At 47.2% G+C, this 25309-nt stretch overlaps 1 protein-coding gene across 1 annotated transcript; it reads left to right on the top strand.

The window, feature by feature from the left end:
• The first annotated feature begins 1108 nt into the window (after positions 1-1108).
• Positions 1109-24325, top strand: KLHL12 (kelch like family member 12). Its single transcript, XM_075174508.1, has 12 exons — positions 1109-1192; positions 1390-1587; positions 7180-7333; positions 8131-8348; positions 10952-11101; positions 12940-13054; positions 15275-15381; positions 16361-16556; positions 17685-17843; positions 19042-19140; positions 22174-22360; positions 22723-24325. The coding sequence occupies exons 1-12, from the start codon at positions 1109-1111 to the stop codon at positions 22847-22849; spliced, it is 1794 nt and encodes a 597-aa protein (XP_075030609.1). The 3' UTR covers positions 22850-24325.
• The last annotated feature ends 984 nt before the right edge of the window (positions 24326-25309 follow it).

Here is a 25309-nt window from a genome sequence, read left to right on the forward strand (position 1 = left end):
TACTGCCTCCAGCACAATAATTTCTGCTCGAACAAGATCTAGAGAAAGAGACGCTGCATGCTGATTTAAAGATCCTACATGGTAGAGCATCTGCCAGCTCTGAAGATAGTGGTTAACTGCCCTCCTGGCTAAACACTGATTTCTCATCTCCAGCTGCTGGATCTTGCCAATCCTTTGCTTGCTAGATTAGTACGACTAAGGTCTAATAAATCCTCCAAACTCTTATTCCATATGCAGCCTGAAAACAGACTGATCCTACCTCTCTGAGGAGGAAGTTTATGAATTAATGATCAGCCTCCAGGCCAGGATATCTTAACCTCCATGTACAGATTTCTTAACTCAGAATCTGTTCTAGATTTAGCTGAGAATTTATCTCAGGTCACTAACAATGACTCTATACCGACTACCTGACTATATGAATAGCTTCAAGTTTTACAATGCATCCCCAGCCACCTGGCAGGATGGAAATGAGCTTGAGGGCAGGAGGAGAGCGGAGGCAGCAGCCACCATGAGCTCAGGGCTGGAGGCGATCTGCCAGAGATGTTGAGTTGTGTGTGTGGGAAGAGCTCAAAAATAGCACTCCTTTAAAAATCCAGGGATTTTAAAGCAGTCTTCTGGGGCCTCACTCCTGGTTTGGCTCCGGCAGTCCCGGCAGGGCCAATTCCAGGGTGTTCACCCTCGAGAAGTGACAAAATGGGAAGGCAGAGCATGACCCGTGTCCGGCATCTTGTGAGGGATCTGCCCATGCCTCCAGGCCCACCCCCACCAAGACAACGGTCAATTAAATTGTAATATTTCGCTCGAACTTCCCCAGACCTGAGCAAGCCCAAGCAGCTCCTGCCGCTGCGGGCCCGGGCACCCGCCCCGCCGGGGTCACGCTCGGCACCGCTTCCTCCCGCTTCTGTGCAGGAGCGCTCAGCCGGGCCGGGCCGGCCTGGGCCCTCGGCACCGGGCCCCGGGCCCCGGGCGAGGCGGCGGGGGCCGGCGCTGCCGGGGGGGCGCGGGGCCTGGCCGGGCCGGGGCGGCGGCCCGGGCGGCGGCAGCAGCCCGTTGCCCGGCAACCGCGAGGCACCCGGGGCGGAGTAGCGCGGCACCTCGGCGCGGCGCAATGACGCCATCAGAGCGCGCCGCGCGGGGAGAGGGAAGGGAGGGGGGAGGCGAGGTGTGCGGGCCGGGACCTCTCCCCGCGGCGGTGAGTGCGGCCGGGCCGCCCCGGGCGGGCGGCGCCGCGTTTCGGCGGGGAAGCCGCGCCGCGGGGCCGCGGGGCCGCGGGCGGCCTGTGGCCGCCGGCGCGGCGCAGGGCGGGGGCGGCGCGGCGCGGCGGGAGGGCGCCCCCTGGCGGCGCGGCGGGCGGTCCGTGACATGTGGCCGTGGTGGCTGTGCCCGCAGGTGCCGGGCGCCATGGCCCCCCCCAAGGACATCATGACCAACTCGCACGCCAAGTCCATCCTCAACGCCATGAACGCCCTGCGGAAGAGCAACACGCTCTGCGACGTCACCCTCCGCGTGGAGCACAAGGACTTCCCGGCCCACCGCATCGTCCTGGCTGCCTGCAGCGACTACTTCTGCGCCATGTTCACCAGCGAGGTCGGTGCGCCCCGAGATCGCGGGCTGCCGCCGGCCCCGGGTGCTCTGTGGGTGGAGGAGGCAGGGCCGCCCAATGCTTGGGCTGCTCTCGGTCAAGCTGCTCAGCAGCTGGGCCTGGATCCCCTCGTGGTGGTCCAGGATCCCCCCATGGTGATCCTGGAGCCTTCTGGATCCCCTCGTGGTGGCCCTGGATCCCCCATGGTGGCTCAAGATCCCCCCATGGGTCTCTCTGGTGGCCCAGGATCCCCTCATGGTGGGCCTGGAGCCCTCTGGATCCTCTCCTGGTGGCCCAGGATCCCCTAGCAGTGATGGTCTCCTCATGGTGGCCCCAGAGCCCTTTATCATGGCATGGTGGGAGTTAGAGGCTGCGGTTGGGACCGTGGTCCTGAATCATTGTCCGCTGCGTGACCAGCCTGTGCACCAGAGAGCTGCCAGGCTGAGCTGGCAAACGGGAAGGCTCTGGTACGTTTACTGATTTTTCTAGCAGTGGTTTATGGTCTTCATGCTTCTGGGCATCTTTCTCTCTTCTGGGCATCTTTTCTCACAGTGCAAAGCTGTGTGAGCCGTGTGCGCCTTAGACCAGGTGGTGAATTAAGGCAGCCCTTTAAAACTGAAATGGAGGGTATTTAACTCATGTTCTTGTCTCTGTTTCATCCACTGGTACGTGCTGGGTTGTGCTGTTGCTCTGGCAAAGAGGATGTAACCTCTAGCACTGGGGTTGAGGGGGGAGTCCCAGTTGCTGTACCGGGCAAATCCCACTTGTGAGGACCTTTGCTCTCACAGTAGTTACTGTATTGACTTGCACTACCTGCGTGCTGTTTTTTTGAAATCACTAAGGTAATATTTGAGCTAAAGCTAGCACTCGTTCATATTGTTAAATATGAGATGCTTTGCCTGGCTTTGTCTTTTATAAGTTTGAATGAACCTTTGTGGCTTTTTCTTACAGAAGATGCTTTCCTTATCCTAGCAACTTCCCAATTAGCAGGGAGAAAAATGACTAAGTAGCTCAAAGGTCCTAAAGACCTCCCTAGCCCAGTAGTCCTTGCAGGAGAGAATCATTTTCTTCTTTGTTTTACCCAGCAGTGAACACTGTTGGCAGAGCTGTCCTGTGCCTACTTCTCTTTCTTTCAGTGCTGTGTCGGGTGAGCACGTGTCTTAATTTTTATAGTCCTGTACAAAGCAACCAAAAAAAGATGTATGTGGACTGACCACATACGAACATGTTTTCTGTCCATGTCTTCATGAAATTTGTAAATTTGTTAGGTTTATGCTTTTTCTCTGCATAAAGGAAATGTAATTTTAAAAAAAAAAGTACACAAAGCAAATTCAGTCCCTGGAGGCTGAAGTTCTCTGTTTACCCATTAGCTTCAATGTACACAGCAGTATGGCAGACTGTCTCTGCTTCTTTGTGTTTGCCCCTCTGTCAATGCCTTTGACTTCCTGGACGTTATCTAGGCAGTCCATGGAGATCCGATCGCTCTGTGTGCAACATTCTTTATGGCTGGACGTCCTTTGTGGCTGCTAACAAAGGCTGAGGATTGGTATACTTTGGAGCTAAGCTGAGATCATCTCTCCTTCCTTCTTTATACTCTCATTTTAACTGCAACATTGTAGTGACCTTAATTCATAGATGTAATTCTTCCTAGAAAAATAAGTGCATCCAGTGCCCAGTGGGCATGATTGCTTGACCTCTCACACTCCCAAATTGCTGTGCTTTAAGGGTTTTACTTCTTTTGCTTAGTTTGTATTTCTTCCAGATTTGCTTTTTCGTATGGAAACCCCAAAATGACAAACCTGCCAAGTGGCACACGCAATTACTGAGTGTTTGTGGGAGAGCGTTCTTTCCAGGAAATGACAGCTTGGTAAGCCTCAAAGTGGACCTGCTTCCTCTGTGTGTCAATGACAAGTACGTTGGTGAGCGTAAAGGGACAGCATTTGGTTGCTCTCCAAACACTTGTGGGTACAGAGTGTTTTGGCCATGGCTGTAACTTGAGTGAACTCAAAATGCCGGATTGCGTAACGGACTAACAGCCTCTGCGAGGGCTTCCTTTGCGTTTCATCGCTCGCCTCCTGTGAATTTGGGGACTGCTTGGCTAGCTGTGACGTGTGGCTTTTGTCAGACTTGGGCTACACAAGGTGTTGTTCAGAACTGAGCCCTGGGTTATGCCCACTGTCATTCATGATGCTACATCTGTGCATGGCCAGTGCAGCACTGAGACTGTCATCAGTCCTTCTGTCATCCTTCTGTCAGCCCACTGTTATCCTTCCTTCTCTCACTTCTGACTTTAACATCTACTTTAAAAAGTTCTCAATCTTACTTAGTATTAATTTCTTCCCATTTTCTGTTCCCCTTTTCCAGAATGAGGAGAAGCCACTGATCACCTGTTGAACCCCTGGCTTTTGACAACACTTTTTTTCTGCCCCTGTGCTGAGTAGTGTGGGAAAACTGAAACGCCCATCAGTTTTACCTACAGGGTTCTTCCTTGTAGTGAAAATTGAAGAGCAGTTTTAGCGAATGCTCCCCTGGACCCTAGTTTTGCACTGGCATTTCTGTCTTTGGACAAGTTAGTCTAACTCGGGATGTGTTAAGAGCTGATCATTGGCTCCACCTCAAAAAGAAACTAGTCTGTCTTCTCTTGGAGGGTATCTTCTAGAAATTGAAGGGTTTTTTTCCCCTAGAATGTGGAGAAATATTCTTCTTATTTGGAAAATAAACAGCTTCTGTTTCCAGGTTCTTATGTGGTCATCTTCACTGTACTGTGAACACCTTCCAGAATGCAGTGAGCGACATATTAGCACTGTCATGCCAGCATTTCTTTTCCCCTATAGGTGAGAAGAAACTGGAGGTGTTTATTACAATATACCTTTGTGTATCTGCATTAGTAAAGGCAAAAACAAGAAGTGGCTTTGGGTAAGAAAGTGCTTCCAAAATTTTAGGCCCATTCCCCTGCAGAGTGAGTTGCATGATTTATGGATGGAATGGGAGACAGCAACATTATGTTTCACAACAGAGCTATGACCTGCAGCCCCTGCCTTAAGGCTTTCAGCAACTTAGGCATCCTGGGGTAAAACTCCTGATGCCTCAAGTGACTTTCCTTAACTATGGGAATGTGTTTTCCTGAATGCTCCGGTTGATTTCTGGATCTATACTGCAGCATACTTCTTATGACGTGTTAGAAATGTGCTTGTATTAGGGAGTATCAGTCCCATATAGCTTTACTTCCTGACGGTTCACAGAACTCTGATATTAAACAAAGGGGGAAACTAATCTGAAACTCTAACAGCAGAGATGCAGAGATATGTCTTGTACCACTAAACACCTGCAAAAGGAAAACTGCTTGTACGGTGTTTTGATTAGCATTGTATGACCATAATTTTGCACTGCTTCTGAGTCCAAATATGTGGATGTGTTGATAAAAGAGGGACTCTCTCTGCCCCAACAGCACTAGGCACTGTATACAGTTCTTAACACTGCATGCGCAGTCTGGAGCTACAGCTCAGAGTCCTCATGGGATGTTCAGAATCAAGTTGTCTCTACTCTGAGATCCTTCTTTAAGGTGTGATGCTAGGATCCCAAGTTATTCTGCATCACATACATTGTGTGAAGTTACTTGAAATATTTTCTTCCTTCCAAGCAATCTTAGCACGTGAGTAAACTGTGAGCCAAATAACAACTAAGTAGTGGAGTGTAGCAGAAGTACAAGGGAAGCAGGAGGTGATCATCTCTATAGTATTAGTGTTGTCCCCATGGTTTGTGTTTTGGTCAACACTATAAAGAGAATATGTGCATGTCTGATTATTGATTATTGAATATCGGTTGTGGGGACAGGAGCTTCTTTACCAGCTCCAGGCCAATCTGTGAAGAAGAGACATCTACAGCTTCTACCTGATGCAGTATAATACATTAACAGGAGATCTGGTGCCCTTGTAGTGTCCTGTCAATGGATGTTTGTAACTTCTTATCCTTTTTCTTCCAACTATGTATGGTCTACATCTCCATTTGCTTGTTGGAATCATATGAACATCTTGTCTGACCAGTTCTGACCTTTGGTAACATTCTGTGTCCTTTATCTGTTGTACCAAAGAGCTTAGTCTTGTTTTGGGAACGTTTTGTCTAGCCCAAGTTAGGAACTCACTTTAGCTTCTAAATGCAATGCATGGCCTGTCATACAGCAGGTCAGACAAGGTAATTTGCTGTTCCTTTCTGACTCTGGATGCCATAAAGTTTGTTCACTGTGTCAACAGACTTGAAAGGCCTCTTCCCTCAAATTACTTCCAGTATCACCATTACCTCCTGTGTTTCTCTTCTCTACTGTGAAGTGTATCTCTCTGCATCATAGAAATGGCTCAGTCTCAGCAGAGACATTTCTTCCCTTCTGCTGCTGTGTCATCGAAAGCTTCTGCAGGAATATCCTTGACTGCTCTTATTTTCTCTACTGCTGTACTACCTCCTTTTTCCCCAACTGTGGCAGATTCTAAGCCAAGCAATCATGCTTTCTGTTCACTGAGTCTCTGCTCAATCTGTCTGTAACCAACTTCAGGCTCATTCTTGGCAAGAAAAGTCATGGGATTTCATCTGAATCGTGCTTGCGCTGATACTGACTACTTCAAAAGTCGTGGGAAAAAAGGTTGGGTTTGCAGCGTGCTGCATGGAGACATCCTTCTGTTGAGGTCCATTCACGCTGATGAGCTTGCAGCTATGTGCAGGGTGTGATTAGTGAGTCCACCTGCTAGCCCATTGTTCATGAATCATCAGATGCGGTGCCAGCAGCTTCGTGATGGATGCATTGAACCACAAAGCTGTTGCTTTGTGAAACATAAGCTCAGTTTTGTACCTATATAGAGGTGCAAATTTGGTGGATTCACAGAATTTACTGTTCCCAAAGACTGACTGTTGAGAGGGTCAGATTTCTTGGAAAAAATAATTATTCCAAAATGATGTATCTTAGAGGTCAGCAGACAAAGTCAGGATTGTGTAAGTACCATCATTGTATGTACTATCGTTTTACTTTGAAATGTTTAAGCTAAACCTACATTTAACCTTTAACTCTGAACTTTCTGGCCTATAAATAGCCATTCTTTTTAGGAACCTTCACCATAAGTTTGCAGAATGAATCAGGAATTGAACAGTTAGGAAAGATTTTTATTTGGTTTGGTTTTAGAGCGGAGTGGAGAGGTGGGGACTCCATGTAAATTGCAGCATGTCATACACCTCCAGCCCAGGGAGGAAAGCCCCTGGGCTGTTCCTTGTAATAAAGCTTGGAGTTACTGCATGGAGAAGAGAGTTTAGTTGTCTTGCACAAACGACACATGTAATTTCTACTATCTGTAATCTCAGCTTGCTCATTTTACAATGCAGTTTGACTATCCTCCCAATCCATAATGAACTTTGTCTCTTTTACTCACCCTATAAGTGAATTCTGTAGGGAAATTCCCTCCTTCCCCTTATTCTTTCAGTAAGCACAAGAAGAGAAAGGACAAATCTCTGTTGAAACCTCTCTGACAGATCACATTTTAAAAAACTGCTGAGCATTGCTGGCTTTTTGATCATATTACTGAAAAATAAGCCTTTGTCTCCCTTCTAATTTACAGCTCTCAGAGAAAGATAAACCCTATGTAGATATCCAGGGACTGACAGCCTCCACCATGGAAATCCTGCTAGACTTTGTATACACAGAAACTGTTCACGTGACAGTAGAAAACGTCCAAGAATTGCTCCCAGCGGCATGTCTGCTTCAGCTGAAAGGTAATTGCCAAGTATCAGCACAAATTGCACAATTGCTGCTGTTCAGAGATTTGGTTTGTCTGACCTTCTGTAAATGGAAGACAGATTGTGGGAGGCATGATATTTATAAGTACTTATGTGAAACTTGTTCTGTTGTCTTGTGCGCTGTGGTCTCATTGGTAGAGGAACTGACTTGGGTGGGAAAAAAAGATGATAAAACAGGTTATTGTTCCATGCTTTGGGCTACTGGATTTCTGCGTGAGAATTCCCAAGAGGAATTGTGGGTTGTATAGCACAAAAATGTTACAGCTCAGTCAACTTATAATAATAAGCAAATCCTAGATGTCATTTGAGATGCCATCATAGTATGTCTGGGTCATTAACAAACTGGTTGATGTCATTGCACGTGCACCTATGGAGCTATCCCAGGCAATTATCCCAAATCCCAGGCAACTATCAAAAAGACATTGGAGAAAAACTAGAAATCTGGTAGCTATATCCACTAGCATATACATTTTTTGTTTATAAGCTGAATACAGCTCACATTTGAGTCTTTTCCTAGTATCAGATTTATTTAATTTTTGCATTTAAATAGAATAGCCAGAGATCAAAACAGCCCAAACACCTGGTCTACTGTTTAGTGTTTTCATGTCCCTCCAAAGAAATATTTGCATGTGTGTGTTTCTGTAGTATTTTTAAGCTTGTTATTTGAGTTGGATTTTCATTATTGTTTAGAACTTTATTTTCTGAAGCCCTTTCCAAAGCAGTGGATTGATAGTAAGCATGCAGTGCTCATTCACCCCTCCAATTTTCCGTAGGTGTGAAACAAGCTTGCTGTGAGTTTCTAGAAAGCCAGCTGGATCCATCAAATTGTTTGGGCATTCGGGATTTTGCTGAGACACACAATTGTGTTGATCTAATGCAAGCTGCAGAGGTCTTCAGCCAGAAACATTTTCCAGAGGTGGTTCAGCATGAAGAGTTTATCCTCTTAAATCAAGAAGAGGTTGAAAAGCTCATCAAGTGTGATGAAATTCAGGTAAAACCTGAAAAGTACCGTTACTGTGCAAAGCATTGAAGTAAAACGTTGAAACCAGTCAGAAATTAGTCCATACTCTTAGGATGGACTTCTCACACAGTTCCTGAATTTCCAAGAAGCTTATTCTAATTTTTTAGCCATGTAATCTGAAATTAATCAAGTAACATGTAGCTTCTATGTAAGAATTTGTTGTCACACAAGTGTTTCTTGCAAGTAAGACAATCGCAGTTACCTCTGCAGAGTTCTTGTTCCCTTGTCTCCTCCTTTCCCTGGAGGAGCTTTCAGAGGTTACAAAGACAAGTTGTCTCAATGCCTACATTTCAGAAATACCCCCAAGACTTTAACTTCTATTTGTAGACCTTTGCATGCTACTCAGCAGCACAAGGAATGCATGTGTCATCCCAGGCATTTGGGTGTCCTCTGCTTTTACAAGCAGCAGAATGCATGATGGTGCAGGGTAGTCTGACTCTTCAGGGAGTTACATGCAGATTTAGTTCCCTTAAGGTTGGTTTCTGGAGGATTTACTATTTGGCTGGATCCTGTCAAATACTTTTTTCCAAATTTGCTATGAATAAGTTGGGCATTCCTTGGTAATGGGGAGGGGACTTGATTTTTTTATTGAGATGGACTTTGTTGAGAGTTGATGTTTGCTTCAGTTCTCTTAGAAGCAAACCACTGTAAGATTTGTAAGAAGCAAATCACTGTAAGTGATATCTTTGGTGAAATTCCTGAAAAGCCAATACAGGGGTAGCCAGAGGAGAATTCTTGATGTGTGCCTTGAAAGTCTGCCTTGAAAGTGGCCTTCAGCCAAGTTGACATCCTCTTGTTAATACGCCTGCTTGAGAAAGAGCATGCAAGATAGCAGTGAAAGACCCTGGCACAGGGCAAGATAAGCAGTGGAGAAAGGCTGAGTGTGTTTGGTGTTTAACAAGCCACAGCCTTAATGCTGTGAGGGTTTGAGCGTATGTGGGTTGTGGTGAGTACTGACATAACGCTTCTGGACAGTGAAGAGGAAATAATGAGGAACTTGAGAATGACCCAGCCAAACTACTCAGATGATCCGCACAGGCGAAGTAAAATTCATTGTGGATTGGAAGGACTGATTCAGGCCTTGCAGACACACAGTGAGGTGTGCATTCGTTGTAAGACCTTAAGAAGGTGAAGGGAGCAAATCTAGCTGTTGCTGTGCAGTGCAGAGGTGATGTGCTGTATCAGAGGGTACTGAGGGAGCACCCTTGGAAAATCCCCTGGCTGTTCGAGAAGTATAATGGCAGGTCCTCGCTGTGATGCTGTGTTTAGTGTTACTCATCGTCTATCAGAAAACAGAAATTATTTCATGAACAACAAAACTGTTAAATATATCAAAGGACGGTCAGTTCAGGAGGGAATAAAACGATGTGGGATTATTGCATTTAAGGAGGAGGTGGGGAAAATTGGAAACGATAAGTACTCTGCTCTCCTTTTGTGAGCTCTAATTGTCCTTTCTCTGTAATTCAAATAGAAAGAGGCCATTTCAAATTACACTGTCACAAATATAAATCAATGGCTTGGAAGAATTGCCTTACGTAATTAACCTCTGTGGCTCCCTGCTTCAGTACATTCTGCAACAGACAGCTTCAAACTGAACTTCAAAGTGTACCAGTCGTATATCGGTGGAAGGTTCAATCCTCTTATTACAGTATCTCCTTTTATCTTCATATTTAATAACAGTTAACAAACCTCATAATAATAAATTCATGTCTGATTTGCTTTTACGTTGGATGATCTAAAGATGTGCAAAAAGAAAACCAAGCCTAAATAATATATTTTACAGCTTTTTACAGTTCTTTTGCTTTTGGTAATCATAGATGTCCACAGCACCTGAGGTTCTCTAAAAGTATCAAATTTTGATGGTTTAGTCAGTGTAATCTCTGGAAGTGGTGTCAGCACCAGCACGTGCTGGTCCTGAATGGAGAGAGAAATATACTAGTCACAAAATAAAATAAACAGTAGAAATAAACAGTAATATTCATGCCCTGGGGTTCTCCACTCTGAAATCCAGTTGTTTATAGTTTCTTAAATGTGGATTGAAATAAAAAAAACCTTCAATGTACCTGGTATGGCTTGGATGTTAAAGGGGCAGTGCATGGGCACGGGGCTGCAGGGGATTAAGCGAGAAACTGCTCTGTAAAAAGGAAACGTGGTTCTGATCATCTTTATGATGGTACTTTGCATTTTGCAGGACCGTAACTCCTGCTCTGCTGAGAAGTCGGGGGAGCTGCCCTGCGAGTTACTGCCCGTCACTGGGCTCTCTCAAAAGTGGTGGCTCCCAGCCTCTGGCTCTGCTGCGTACCATAAAGCTCACTTTTCTGGCGCTCGTACTGCCAGTTGTTGGTCTCAGCTGTAAGGAAAAAACAAATGCAGTCTTAAGGAAAAGAAAACGAGGGAATTTCATAGTGCTTGTAAATACGGCTCATGGGAATTTCCATAACAGACTTTTCCTTGAAATGTCCCGCTCTCTTGCTAGCTGTGAAGCAGTGTCAACAGCTTGGAAGTTGTCTGTTCCATGGTAATAGCTGAAATATCATCCTGCAGTCTGATCAGTGTGTGCCTCCTCTTTCCAGGTGGACTCCGAAGAGCCGGTTTTTGAGGCAGTTATAAACTGGGTGAAGCACTCGAAAAAAGAACGGGAAGCATCGCTGCCAGAACTGCTGCAGTACGTGCGCATGCCGCTTCTCACCCCCCGCTACATCACAGACGTCATCGACACCGAGGTATCGGCAGCCCGGGTCCATGGACACAGCTGGGAGCCAGTATCTGTGTATGATTGCCACGTTCCCTGGTCAGACTCCTGCTGTCCTAACAGAACATGTTAAAAGCTGCTTTCTCTGCTGATGCTTTTTGATGCTGACACTATGGAGTTGTCCCTGTTCAGCTCGAGTGCCCACTGTTTTACCCAGGAGTAGTTTGCTGTGTCAACAGTTACAGCATCCTGCTTTTCAGCTGGAAGGGCACCCCATCCAGAGCCGGTAGTCAGTTGTCTCCTGATATATGTAGCACTTCTCTGTTGTCATCTGTTACAGTTTTCTAACAAGTGCTTTCTGCCTTTCATTCGTAAGCGCTAGCAGGTCTCCTTCTCTCGGCTGAAGGCTGCTGGCATGCGATCCTAGGGAGGAAATGGCTCCTCAGAAATTATTTCAGGTGCAGATGGCAAGCAGAAGGACAGCAGCTGTGTAGGTCCAGGGCCAACACACAAGTCAGAGCCGTATCTAATGCTGCTTCTTTGTGTGGCTGGGGTGTTGCAGAGGCAAACCAAAATGTGGATGATGATAAGAGATAATTAAGCTTTTGCAATGGAAGTTTAATTCCAAACAGGACGTGATGCTGACCCCATGCAAGGTTTGACAGGAAGGCACAGAGAAGTTCAAACCAGCATTCTGGTTTGATGGTGATGTGAGGTCATCAGTGGTTACTAGCCCTTGTCACCTGACAGGTGCTGAATGTTGAATGACAGACTTCTCTATACAGAGAAATGGCTGTTTTAGCAACATTCATCTCTAATGTGATATAGCTGCCTTTTACAGATGTTCTTAAATAAGGGCAGCTAACAGGCAGTTAAGTTGTGCCAGAGCTAAAATGTGTTTAGTCAGATTGTTTGGTCCACTTTAAACTGAAATTGAAGCTAACGTGAAAGGGACTGGTACCAAAACAATTAGATCTGTTCCAAAACTAGCCTAAGATAGTGTGTATACAGGGCCTCAGCTTTCTTACTGCACAGGCTGGCCTCTCCAGACTGGAGGAGACACACCATGGTGGGATATCATCATCTTGGGACAGCATGGAGAGTAGAGTGTTGGCCCTGTGTGGCATCACCTGCTCTGAACACCCTGGCCATCTTGCACAAGCACCAAGAACTTGTAAAAATAAATCTTAACTTACTGCAGCACCATACAGCACCGAATACCCAAAGGGAACTGAACGCTGACCATTCAGGGGAGCTTGGTCCAGGCCCTCAGCCAGGCAGGGTAATTACACAGCATTATGCAAGGAGGAGATGAGACGGTCCTTGGGCTGCAGTGCCCCCCACTTCTTTTAAAGAAGACCTTACTGCTTCTGTAGTCTTTCACAGCTCTATGTCCCACGTGCACAGGGATCAAGCTAATAGATCCAGCAAAACTGCTTTGTTGTGCTGTGCTCCTTGTTTCTTCTTTGATGGCAGGTGCATGCTGAGAGTTGATTATGTGGGGCAGATCCAGCCAAACTGATTTCAAGTGTAGTTTCACTGCCAGTCCCCCTTCTCAGACATACTTCTGCTGGCTTAAATGTAGCAGAAGTGGCTTTTCCTTAGTTTTCCAATATAGTTATTTTCATTATGGAACCTGCAGTGCCAGGCTTTGCATGAGAACTGAGCCATGTCTTTTCAGCTGCAGTCCAGTCTTAACTTGTCTTTGCGTTTCCTTGCATGCAGTGTTTGCACCATGACACTACTAGCCATAGCCTGCACACAAGTAACTTTAGTGCTGTCTGAACTGACGAGAGTTGGCTTTAGGACAGTTCTTATGAGGGATCTTAAAATACATTGCATGTACCAGTGACTCATGTTTTTCCTCAGCCTTTTATACGATGCAGCCTGCAGTGCAGAGACCTCGTAGATGAAGCTAAGAAATTTCATCTTCGGCCCGAGCTCCGGAGTCAGATGCAAGGACCCAGGACAAGAGCACGTCTAGGTGAGCAGCAAAGGAAAGGACACTGAGAAGGTCTGGGGCATTGGCAGGTATTGTGTTTACACCATGTCCAGTGCCTTGTAATCGCACTGAAGTGCTTCACAGCAGTAACTTGTTGATCCACAGTCCCCAGTGGTACAGAAAGGGGACGGGACCAAAGGACAGAGGTACGTTTTTCCAGAGCACAATTGCTTAGTGGCAACGTGGGGACTAGATGGTTGCCTTTAATCCCAGGCCTCTGCTGTAACCATAAAGCCAGTTTCGTGAGTTGTTGGTGCCTCCAGATTTGTTTGTCTCAGCGTGCAGCTGTCCAAGAAGTGTGGGAAGAGTTTCGTCCTGTCTAAAAAGACAAGTATCAGTGTCAGAAACAAAAAGAGCTGTGAGGTGAGAGACAGCTGTGTTACAGTGAAGATAAGTTTTCAACAGGGAATCTCAGAGGGAAAGGCACAAGGAGGGAGATGGAGAGGTCCCTCATTCCTTTCAGAGGTACTTTTTTGGTTTTTTTTCCCCCTAGTTTTATTAAGGCAAATAAATGATGATTTCTTCCTCTTATTTCAGTAACTCCTACCAAGCACAGTCACTGAATTGTTGGGAGAATGCTTGGCTTAGGACTGTAAGCACTTGAGAGCAACATAAACAGTAGGAATGACCTGCAGAAGAAGTAAAAGTATTTTACTGGCTTCTTCATGACTGTGGCCGTTCCTCAGCTGATGCCCCTTCTCTTATCTTCAGACTCGCTCTCTCTGGACTGTCTCTGCCATGCCTTTGTCCCAGGCGCACTCACAGGGGACAAGCAAACCTCCCTGCGTGTTCTCCAGTGCTGCTGCTTTTGTGGTGGAGAGGGACCCTGAAAAACCCTTCATGGCCATTTCCTGTTATTAACAGTGTTTTAAGGGACAGAAGGCAGTTTATCCACTAAAGGAGGAGGGCAAATTAGGTTTGTCAGAGAGACGTATTGATTAGATTTTTTGGCCTGAAGGGAATGTTGTTATGATGTGGTTTGACCACCACCATAGTCCAGGCCACAGCATGTCTCCTCTTTTTCTGGGAACATTGTACATCGGTTTCAATGACATGCAGTTCAGCTCAACCTGTCATTTTAGAAAGACACATTTCATTTTGTTCTTAGTTGAAATGCTTCACCTAATAAAGGAGACATCACAAAACTGTTTTATTGTTTAATTATACAGGCAAAAACTGTGCAACTTATTGCTAAGGTTCATCTTCTGGATTCAACCCTACCTTTTTTAATTGATTCAATATCATCTGCTATCAGCAATGCTCTTATCGTGTCACTTACAAACTTTGATCAAATTGTGTATTAACTTTCTATGGGATAAATTGAAACGATTGCACTTCTAGCTGTCATACTGTACAGGAGGCTTTCCAAGCTGTTGTTGGAGCTCTTTTGTGAATCCTTCATAGTTATTTTTTATATTATTTGCCTTCATCTGAGGTGGCAGCTGTTTTGCTTTGTGACAGACAGGGTCTTGTTAAATCTTTGTTGCTCAGAGTTCAGTCCTTCTGCAATGAAAAGCCGGACAGTAAAACTCCCTGTTGCAGAAGGGGCCCAAGAGATTCAGGGGATGCTCATCTATTTTTAAAACTATGATAGAAACCTACCTCTAAGGCAATCATTACAAGGAAAATAAGAAAAATTCGGGGACAGTCTCAGAGAAAAGAAAGTAGAGGGAAGGCAACTTTGAAATAAAATACATAAGATTTAAGAGACAATTCCTCTGAAAATATTTCATTAATTTTTCAGGCTTCAGTCAGCCTGACTTGTTTCTCAGTGAAATGGTGAACAAAAGTGCCTGGATGTCATTTGCAAACAAGGGGAGAAGGCCCTGTTTTGTGAGGAGGCTGCAGGGAAGCAGCCATGCTACTTCAGCTTTCATGTGGTGGTAAGAGGTTTGAAAAAAAAAATCATAGAAAGAATACGAAAGAAGATATTATCAAGGCAACTTCAGCACCTAACTTAGCCAGCTTGTCTTCTCAGAGTCCCTCTAACATTAGGAGGAACAGCCCTCCAGCAGACAGCTCCTAACACCTGAGTTAATCTTACTGCCTCGCACCCTGGAAGAGTTTCTCTCTCTTCTTCCCCGGATTTAGAGGTGACTTGTTGCACCAAGGAAGGCTCAGAGATTCTTCAGGTGACTCCCTTGAGGTGACCCTTTGGTTGTGAAGGGATTGACTTGACTTTGCTCTCCCTCTTTGCTCTAGGAGCTAATGAAGTCCTGCTTGTGATCGGTGGCTTTGGCAGCCAGCAGTCACCTATTGATGTTGTGGAGAAATATGACCCGAAGACTCAGGAGTGGAGTTTCCTGCCAGTAAGGGACCATTTTTGACCACCACTGGGTTGAACAGGCTGTGATCAAACACTGATCGTGTAGCATCAGCTATATAACATTCCTCTTTGGGCTATCCTTTGCATTCTGCTTAGAATTTCTGCCATAAATTCTTTAGACTTGCTGAGGTTTACATAGCGAATGCTGAAACCGCTTCACGTTTGCAGATTGGCTAAGTAAGCTTTGTGTAAGAGGTGGTTGTCATATTTCTAATCAGATGAGCCTACAGAGACCCACATCTTTGTTGTGGGAGCGAGAGCTGTCATGTTTCTATTGAAGGGGTGTTAAGCTTTAAGGTTAGTGATGATAATTGAAATCTTGATAGGAATAGTATAATCAGTCCTGCTTTCAGGCAGACTGCATGATCTCTCTGGTTTCATTATTTCTGAGCATAACGGGCAATAGTAAGGAAGAGAGAATTTCTGCACTGAGGACTATTTCTACCCAAATTTAAAATCACCTTTATCTGTGTGAAATGGTGGAGAACTGCCTCTTTGAGATGCTAATCACAGAAGATCCTGTATCACCTGGTGTCCCAAAATTCTGTCCTTTTTTGGAGGCTAAAAGCTTCAGGTATTTTAATCAAATATTCCGAGTCTCCACATTTTCCCATTAACAGTCTCTGCAGGGAGCCAGTGGGAGGCACACAAACCCCCAAGATGCATCAAAGATTCATAGCGGCGTAAGATAAACGATATTTAATGCAAAATATTTTAGTGCAAAGAGGCCTGGCCGTGAGAAAAGAGCATGGCAGAGAGAGAGTACAGGCAGAGGAAGGCAGAGGCAGTCATTAAGTATTTCAGCCAGGGCTGTATCCTTTAAATCCATACTGCTGTTTGCCTCTGTGGTAGTGGGCCATTTTCCAAAAGAACGGCAAAAGAGGATGGAAGAACAGCCGTTGGTCACCATGCATCAGTGCTATTTCCTCTCCTTGACCTTTTTATTCCTTTTACTGTTTTAGAGCATCACCCGTAAGAGGCGTTACGTTGCTACAGTGTCCCTGCATGATCGGATCTATGTGATTGGGGGGTATGATGGTCGCTCTCGTCTCAGCTCGGTGGAGTGCTTGGATTATACATCAGATGAGGACGGTATCTGGTACTCCGTGGCTCCGATGAACGTACGGCGAGGCCTGGCAGGAGCCACAACCCTTGGAGGTACGTCCTGGTGACTGTACTGACAGGGCGGTACAGCCTGCTCGGTTCTCGTCCTGAAATGCCCTGAGCTGGTACGTGCAGAGTGGGATGGCTCCGAGGGAGGAGGTGAGTCTGAAATTCTGGCTTCTCATCATTTGGATGTAGAAATGGAAAACTTGCCCACATATCCTGAGAGGAGCTCTGCCTCCGCTTCATTCTTACGGCATGTGTCTGTGCATCGAGGAGAAGGAACTCGATGAGGGATTATTGAGTGGGAAGCTCTCGGGGTGGTGACAATGTCACGTATTACTGAGCACAGGACACCAAGTACAGCAATAACCATCCAGCATTGGTGAAACTGGAGTAGAGGAGGATTCTTAGGACAGACTTGGAAGAAGAAAACTACTTTACTGAGCAAACCAGAACACTTCAGCTTGCTTATGCTGGCAAAGCAAAGGCCAAGAGGGAATACAATTGTTCTCTATGAGTATAACCTGGCATGAAAAGGAAATGGGCAATATAAGAATTGAATAAGAACAAATGGTTATAAGCAGGCCAGGAATCAGAGAGTATTGATTAAATATTATTCATTTAGATTGTTAATTATCTACTCTAATTAAAATTCTCTTAAAAATGCAGCTGCTTTGAAGATGACAGATTTGTGAAAGTGTTGCATGAATTAGGTTATCCAGTATAAGGGACTGATCTTGATGATCCAGACATGTCTTTTGGATGTTCTTTCCTTTTGCTACCTGTGTGTTTACTACCTTGTAAGCATTTACTGTGGGGAGGTGCTGACAGGATGCTAGTGATAGGCAGGGTTTGGGCAAGGCAGTGTTTCAGTAGGTTCCGCACCATGAAAAAAATAACTGGGGTGTGCATGTTCGCTTTCGTCCATCAGCAAGAAGCAGATTTAAGGGCCAGATGGGTTTTATGTTTGTTTAGTTTGTTGGGTCTGTGAGCAGGCTAACGCAGTCAGCTAGGGTGAGGAGGCTGGGTTTGTCTGAGCTTCGAATGTGCCAAGATCTGTAGTTGTTCCTGTACTTTGCAGTCCATGTTGGAGCTTGCTGCATCTGTGAGGGCCTTCTTGCTTCATGTGCGTGCTTGATTGCTTGTCTTGCTGAGTCCAACCTCTGTCTAATGTTGCAGACATGATCTATGTTTCTGGTGGGTTTGATGGAAGCCGACGTCACACCAGTATGGAACGATATGACCCGAACATTGATCAGTGGAGTATGCTGGGAGACATGCAGACAGCACGGGAAGGAGCAGGGCTTGTTGTAGCCAATGGAGTTATCTACTGCCTCGGTAGGTACCCTTAGGACCTCTAGGCATTCTGCAAATACTTGCTTTTTACAGAAATGACAGTGCAGATGCTGTCTGTGGGAAGCACCAACTATGTCATGTCCAGGTTAGAAGAGAAGATTGAACTTCACTGCACTGGGCACTGCACAGCTCTGTCAGCGAATGCAGCCTGTGCTCACCGTTACCATCACAATGGCTTAGACTGGGGCTGCCATATAACGAGAGTAAATGCTGTCAGAAGCAAATTGCACACAATCAGCCTACATTTGAGGGACGTCTGAAGCGCCGGGGATGAGCAGTGCCAGCTGAGGTTTGCAGGGACTAGGCAGTGGCTGAGATGCCCCAGAGATGAAGCAGATAGCCACAGGACAGAGGGCGCGTCTGCTCCAGACAAAGCAATGTTGGCTGTAGCGCTCCAGAAATGTATCCTGAGCTGTATGTGTTCCAGCTCCTTTCTGTAGCACTCGTATCATTTTCAGAGACGCACCCAGCTGTGAATACGGTGAGAGTGCTAGAGGGCAAATCACTCTGAAGAATTCAAGTAAGCTTGTTCTGTAGATACACCTTCTGGGCCCCAGAAAAGGCAGGCCCATCACTGTACCCACATTTGTTACAGTCCTGTTCCAGGGGAGTCACAGATACTGGACACTGGTTTATGGGTTTCACTTCCCTCTCCCAAATTCCTCTTCCTCACGCTGTCCCCCGAGGCAGATGCCATCACGCTGCTCCTTTGCTGAAGCTGCACAATTAGTTTTCTTGGTATCCTCCTGTGAAACAGCTCTTTGAGACATCCCAGCCTACACTGCGTAGCCTCATAGCATCAGCTGGCGGCTGCAGCACCCAGCCCCTGAGCCAGTGCCAGGTCTGGAAGCTGTACATCTGCTTTAGCAGGACGGCATCAGCATTGGCATCAGCATGCTCAGGGCAGCTTTGGGCAGTGCGGTGCTAACCTGGTTGTACTGGTTTGGAGAGGTGATGCTCTCCCTCTGCAGTGCAGGGGCAGAGCTTGCTCTGAGCTGGCTCCAGTCTGGCATTGCAAGCTACAGAGTTCCTCTTTGTTCCGCCAGCCCCGGCGCGTTGTGGGTTGTGCTGATTGCTGTGCAACACTGTACTAAGGATGAACCAGGCATGTTATTGCTCTCTACACAGGAAACATTTTCCAGAAGTCAGACCCATGGTTTGCTCCTGTATTTTGTTTCAGGTGGCTATGATGGGCTGAACATACTGAATTCTGTAGAGAGGTATGATCCCCACACTGGACACTGGACAAATGTCACCCCAATGGCCACTAAGCGCTCAGGTAAGAGCCCACAGTGCCTTGAGGTCAAAATGTTTTGTGCTGCACTGAGGAAGCAGCCACTGCTGGCTTGTCCTGCTGCCCTTGTTGACTCGCAAAAGTGGGTGGTTTGGCTTTGCGAAGGGATGATTTTAGGACATACTGACTTAACTCCCCAAGAGAAAGATTAATTTTCACATGCCTGATGTCTCCATCCCATGTTAACGTGTGTATAGAGGAATGTGGGTGTGGGTTTGTAGGTTACACGGAGGGAGAGGAAGTCTTGTGTGACTTCCACAACTAGGAACAGTGCACAGCTTGGAGAAAAGCTAGCGCGGAACAAACTACAGACCATAGTGCAAGATAATGGGACAGTTTGCTAAGTCGGTGCTCGTCAGCTGCACAGGACACGGCGAAGGCAGGAGTGCTCTGGCAGGCGGCTCCTTCACCTGCACTCCACTTTGGGAAACGCTGGGCATCAGCTCCTGGGGCAGCACTAACGCAGAGAGCAGCACTGCCAGAGCAGTGTCATGCTGCAACAGTCTTACGCTAATGACTTGAAACATGGTGCAGTCACACATTAATTACCCACCACCAACTCTTAGTTTGTCTTTCCTGCTTGGCGCCCTATCTGAGCTTTAAGTTTGGCAGCTGTATCTAGGAGAAAAATATAGTTTAAATCCTACTTTTGGAGTAACTTTCTGTCTCAGCCTTTCTTCACTTTTCAAAGGAGTTCCTGTGGGGCTCGTGCAGCTCCTGTGTGCTCAAGTGTTGGCCTTCTGCTATTGCACTGCGCCTCAGGCCGCCTGCCCCAGACCTTCACGGCTGCGCTAGCGAGCAGCCATGGCCTTGCTCAGCTGTGTGTGGATGGGCAGGATGCTCAGTGCCTCCACAGCTTTGTGATTCTCGATGGAGTAGTTCTGATGTGCTTACAGGCCTTCTTTCAAAACTCTTTTGAAGTTGCTTTTTCTCTAGTTCTTTCAATAAATGTCCTTTACAATTAGCCTAGGCAGCATTGTTTCTGTTTGTTCTCTGCTGCAGTGTTCTTGTTTAGGGACAAGTGCTGGTTACTCAATCAAAACTGGTCTCTGTTCTAAAAACATTTAAGCTTTCTTGTGTCTGCAGTGGCATTCACCAAAACCCCGAGCTTTAAATATTTACTCCTGTGAGAGGGCTATTCCTGTTAAGTGTGGGTTGGAAAGTATTTCCCATATGCCAAGAATGGATTTGATTTAGAAGTTGGTCGCTGTCCACATCCAGGAAGACCCCACATACAAACACGTGATAAAATCTGTGGCTTTTCCTATGTCAGAGGGAACACGCGAGACGTATCTGCAGATGTCTAGAAAGCTTAAGGACGAGACGGCTTCCCCCAAGGGGTCTGTTGTGTGCACCAGAGAAGATGGCTTCTGGCAAGACCAAAAGAAAAGAGTTCAAGGGGAAAGCCTTTTATAAGAAGCGTTTCCCAGGTCCATGCTAGCTTCCCACAAGACTTGGAGGCTTTTGGTAGCAGTGCCTTGGCCCACAGAGCAGGCTCCTCAGTGCCACAAGCGAGCAGGAACATTGTGAGGCTCTTGACCCCAGCACTGACTCAGCCAGGTTCCTTCCTCAGTGCTGCGACCTGGAGCACTGAGGTCTGAAATGGGGGTATGCCCAAGAACCCTTTTTGGCCCAGGTTTTTGTGCTGCCACTCTGTGGTACTAACACCCCGAACTACTAGTAGCTTAGATACTAGTTGCACTTGCAATCTCCATCCTGGTATCAGTTCCAGTCCATCCATCCTGGTGACCGTGGACCCTTCTTTTGCCCCAAAGCTTTAACACTCTTTCTAGAGCTGTCTGCTTGTGGGTCTTTGAATTCCAAGAAAGACCAGGACTAAAATTAATCTTGCCTTTATTCACAGAGATTGTCTCCTCCTTGTTTCCCTTCATCTCTTAGGACAGATGCTGGAGGTAGGCCACCCCTCAGAAACCATGGCCATATTGCATTGTTAGACCCAACCTCCCTGATTAGGCCTTGGTCTGGTCTTCCTTCTCAGCCAAAGTCTTCCTCTCTGAAGCTATCAGAGAGGCCATGGGGGCAGCCTGGCCATTGCCAGCTGTTTTGGTGCTCTCAGCAAGGACAGACCGTGAAAGTTAGGTTGCATTTAGTGGAACAGAAGGTCTCTTATACCCTGTTTGTAGAAGAAACAGATCAGTGCCCAAGAGCTGCAAGGTAGCTGACTTGTTTCCTCTGGGATATTCATCAGTGCAGCATGTAAACAGCAGGGTTTACTCTGCTCTCGAGATGCAGCTCGAAACAGCAGCGGCTGTTGGCAAGAGCACCTAAGGCCACTAAGTGCACTGTTAGCTTACTGCGTTCTTTGGTGCTTTACCTGAAGGGGGCTGCAGTGAGGAACAGAGGCTGGCAGAGGTTTATTTTCTGCTGTTGTCATAAATTCCCGGTTGGGCCAACTGTATTATTGATTGCTTTTACTGGGGCAGGTGAGAACAGCTGTTCAGACAGATGCTTCGGCCACTTACGCCTCTGTGACTGTGCAGTGGACACCAGTTTTCATTTCGCTGTCTCCCAGAGGAGCAATGTCAAAGGAGTCCCTCCTCCAGCTTCACACGGAGCAGCATCATTCTCCTTATAACAGCCAGGGGCTGGGTGACACCAGGGAGCCAGAAACACCAGAGAAACCTGTCTCTGTGGTGACAGAGTCCCAGCTGGCTACCCGCTAGCAGAGCGAGCCTTGGGCTGGTCTGTTCAGGGTGTCAGGGTGTCTTTCAGCCAAGGTGAACATCTCACGTTGCTACTGCTGCCCTGGCTGCAGTGTTGCTCAGTCCCCCTTAAGCCAGAGATTCAGCAGCATTTGGTAGAGTTGTAGGTTTTCTTGTATTGTGTTGGAGACAACAACAACAGAAGACACTGGGTTATGACAGCTCTTTTGTGGGAGATACAAGAAAATGTCCTCTGAAGAGGGAGGAACTGACCTTCAGCCTTGAAACAGCGAGCCCCGGGCACGGTGCTGATGGTCGTTCATGGGTGTAACTGTGCCGCCTTCTCTCTCTCCAGGGGCTGGAGTGGCTCTGCTGAATGACCATATTTATGTAGTTGGTGGGTTCGATGGGACGGCACATCTCTCCTCCGTGGAAGCCTATAATATTCGCACTGATTCCTGGACAACTGTAACAAGCATGACAACCCCCCGCTGCTACGTGGGGGCCACCGTGCTGCGGGGAAGGCTGTATGCAATTGCTGGGTAAGTGGCTTCCCTGGGCTGGAGAGGGAGATGCCCTGCATGTCTGTTTGCTGGAACAAGTGAGTTTAGGTGACGCAGCCTGCTGCTCTGTTTCAGGTGGCCTCTCCTCGCATTTACATTTCAAGCTTTATGAGAGGAGACAGCTCGCAGAGTCACCGTGCCCAACTTAAATAGGCAGCGTTGTCGTCCAGGGCCAAGACAGGCAGGAGAGCAGCAGCAGACGGCAAAAGGGAGCCTAATGCAGTGGTTTTATTTCAGGCCATTCCTGCTGTACGCAGCTGTCCAGCCTCCCAGACAGGCTCTGAACGCCTCAGCCTCTTCCTTCAGCAGCATCCTTCACCTGTAACTTTCTGTCCTTGCAGATATGATGGCAACTCACTGCTCAGCAGCATTGAGTGCTATGATCCCATCATTGACAACTGGGAAGTGGTAACCTCCCTGGGGATGCAGCGCTGTGACGCTGGAGTCTGCGTCCTTCGGGAGAAGTGATCTGGAGGGAACTTACAAAGAAGAACATCCTAAAAAGTCTCGGCTGGAGGAAGAGTCCCAAGTGATTTGCAGTGACTGTTCTTGAGAGTTGTGGATGCTGTGGAAATAGGCACCAGAACAGCAGCTTTCTGTGCTGCTTTTGACTAGAGCATGTGCATAAACATGTTATCTCAGCAGTCATTTGAATTCGGGGCTCTGTGTGAAGCTGGAGAAATGTGGTGAAGTAGGCCAGGAGAAGCTGCATTCTCTGCTGTTCCTGTGGCTAAGTCTATTGGCAGAGCAGAGATGCCCCCAGCCTTGGCATCAGCCAGCCTGGTGAATGCTTCCAAGGACATGTACATAAAACTGGGTGGCCTCTTCAGCCACTGCGGGACCACGCCGGTCCTGTGGTTGCTCTCAGCCGAGTGGATGTGTGAGGGTGAATCCAGCTGCTCTTATGTTTCAGCTTCAAATCATCTTGTACATACTGAATGTTTAAACGTGCTCCTCAAGCGCACATCAGTGCAGAGCCAAATTGAGCGAGCATGTGTAAGGGGGTCCTGCACTGTAGCTGCGTCTCACAGGTGTGCACACAAAAGGAGTCGCAGATTAAAGCTGTCAACTACTGAGACCCAAAAGCCTGAGGCTGCAGGGGGCAGAGGGCAGGGGGAAAAGCTCATTGCCTGGTGTAAAAGCAGGTCTGCAGCATTTGTGCTCTGATCAGGGGGCTCAGCGAGGTTCATCACATCATATTTGCCTCGAAAAGCTTGACAGACCCAGCTGCAAAGCACTGCATTTTCTGGCAGCAGGAGCCTTGCTGTGATGCGGCAGTGCCTTTGCTCCCACCCCTGTGGGGAGGTCACCGTGCAGAGGCTGAGGCCCTGAAAGTAGGGACACAATTGCCACTATCGCTGTAGATGTTGCTGGTGAGTGACTGGGGTTCGTCCCTGGACAGATCTCTGTCCAGCACACCCATGTCAGCCTTTCAATCAAGTTTATTGTGTTGACTTTCCTTTTATCTAGGATTTTTCTGCTTCCAGGGCTGTTTTGGAATGACATCAGGATTCCGTTTTGCCCTTTGTTCTCAGCTGTTTATTCCCCTGCCTTGTAACTCCACATCCTCTTACACTAGCTATCCTTCGCCTGCCCCACGAACCCCAAGTGAGAGCTTCATCACTGGCTCACTGGAGCACTCTCTCCTCAGCATGTCTCCTGCCTCGCTGCGTTTCTGGCAGCACGGGCTCTCCTCCGCCATCAGCTTGGCCCCCGCAGTGCCTGGGCTCCGTGTAGTGCTGCTCGTTGAGCTTACTGCTGACTCCTTGCTTGGGGGACAGGGTGGGATCAGGGACGTGGTAGCATGACTTAATAATGCACTTTCAGCCAACGCTCTGACCTTCTGCGTTTGTTTCTATCACACAAGTGTTCTGTGGTTTTGTTTCCCATGTTTATTTTTTAATGAAAATATAAAGAATAAAATATTTCCTGAGCCAGTGGGAATTTAGCTTCTGTTCTCTACCTTCAGGACATTTGTCTCACCACTGTGTGAAGGGTGTATACAAACCCCGTGTTAGACCAGGCAGCCACCTTCAGCTGTGCCTCTGCCCTGCAGCTTCAGTGGGGTAGTAAAAAACAACTGCTCCATCTGTTGAGATCCACGGCTCAAAAACACATCAGGCTTGGAGGACTTGCTAACTGGGGGTGAATTTGTTGCAAGATCTGCTTGAGAAGAGTGTGGCAGCAGAGATGAGGAAAAGACTCTGATAATACTGTTATAATAGAGCCCACAGTTGCAAAAAATAACGGCTCCTTTGTCCACCATGGAAATGTGGGATGAATGGAGCCCAGTACTAATTCGTCTGTCAATGGTGTAGCTACAAAATACCTCTCCAAAACCTTCTGTTGATTTCAAGGCAAACTGCAGCGACCTGCCTCATCAGCCTTCGATGACTCTGAATGCTCTCCCCACTGCCTGGTCCCCTAGTAAACACCTGACTCGTTATTCTAGATTTTAAATAGCCTCTCCTGACACATCTCCCTCAGGATGAACTTCTCTGTCACTCTTTAGCCAGCGAGAAGTACGTGAGGAACCAAAAAGGTAAAAGGCCCCATTTGGGAGAGTACGGTATTCACGAGGAAGCACTCACTGATTTAGTACGTGGATCTGTCCTACCGCGTGCACCTCTGACACCCGCAGGGAGACCGGCACGTGGAGGGGAAGTTCCCAGGCTCCGTTACCAAACCCGGAGCTGTCAGTAGCTCCTCTCCCTTCCCTGACCAGCCCTGCCCTCCCGCAAAGGCCTCGGAGGGGGTTCAGCTCCGGGAGTGACTAGCGCTGAAAAAAGGACGTGTCCGATGAGGCTCAGCAGACTGAAACACCAGCATCAGAACTGGGTCACAGCAGAACATGACTCCATGACAATGACCAGCAGAGCCCATTGCTGCCTTTCCAGGACAAGATGTACTGAAGGATTTGAAGAGGAA

Source organism: Calonectris borealis, chromosome 26 (assembly GCF_964195595.1).
Source record: "Calonectris borealis chromosome 26, bCalBor7.hap1.2, whole genome shotgun sequence".
Classification (NCBI taxonomy): domain Eukaryota; kingdom Metazoa; phylum Chordata; class Aves; order Procellariiformes; family Procellariidae; genus Calonectris; species Calonectris borealis.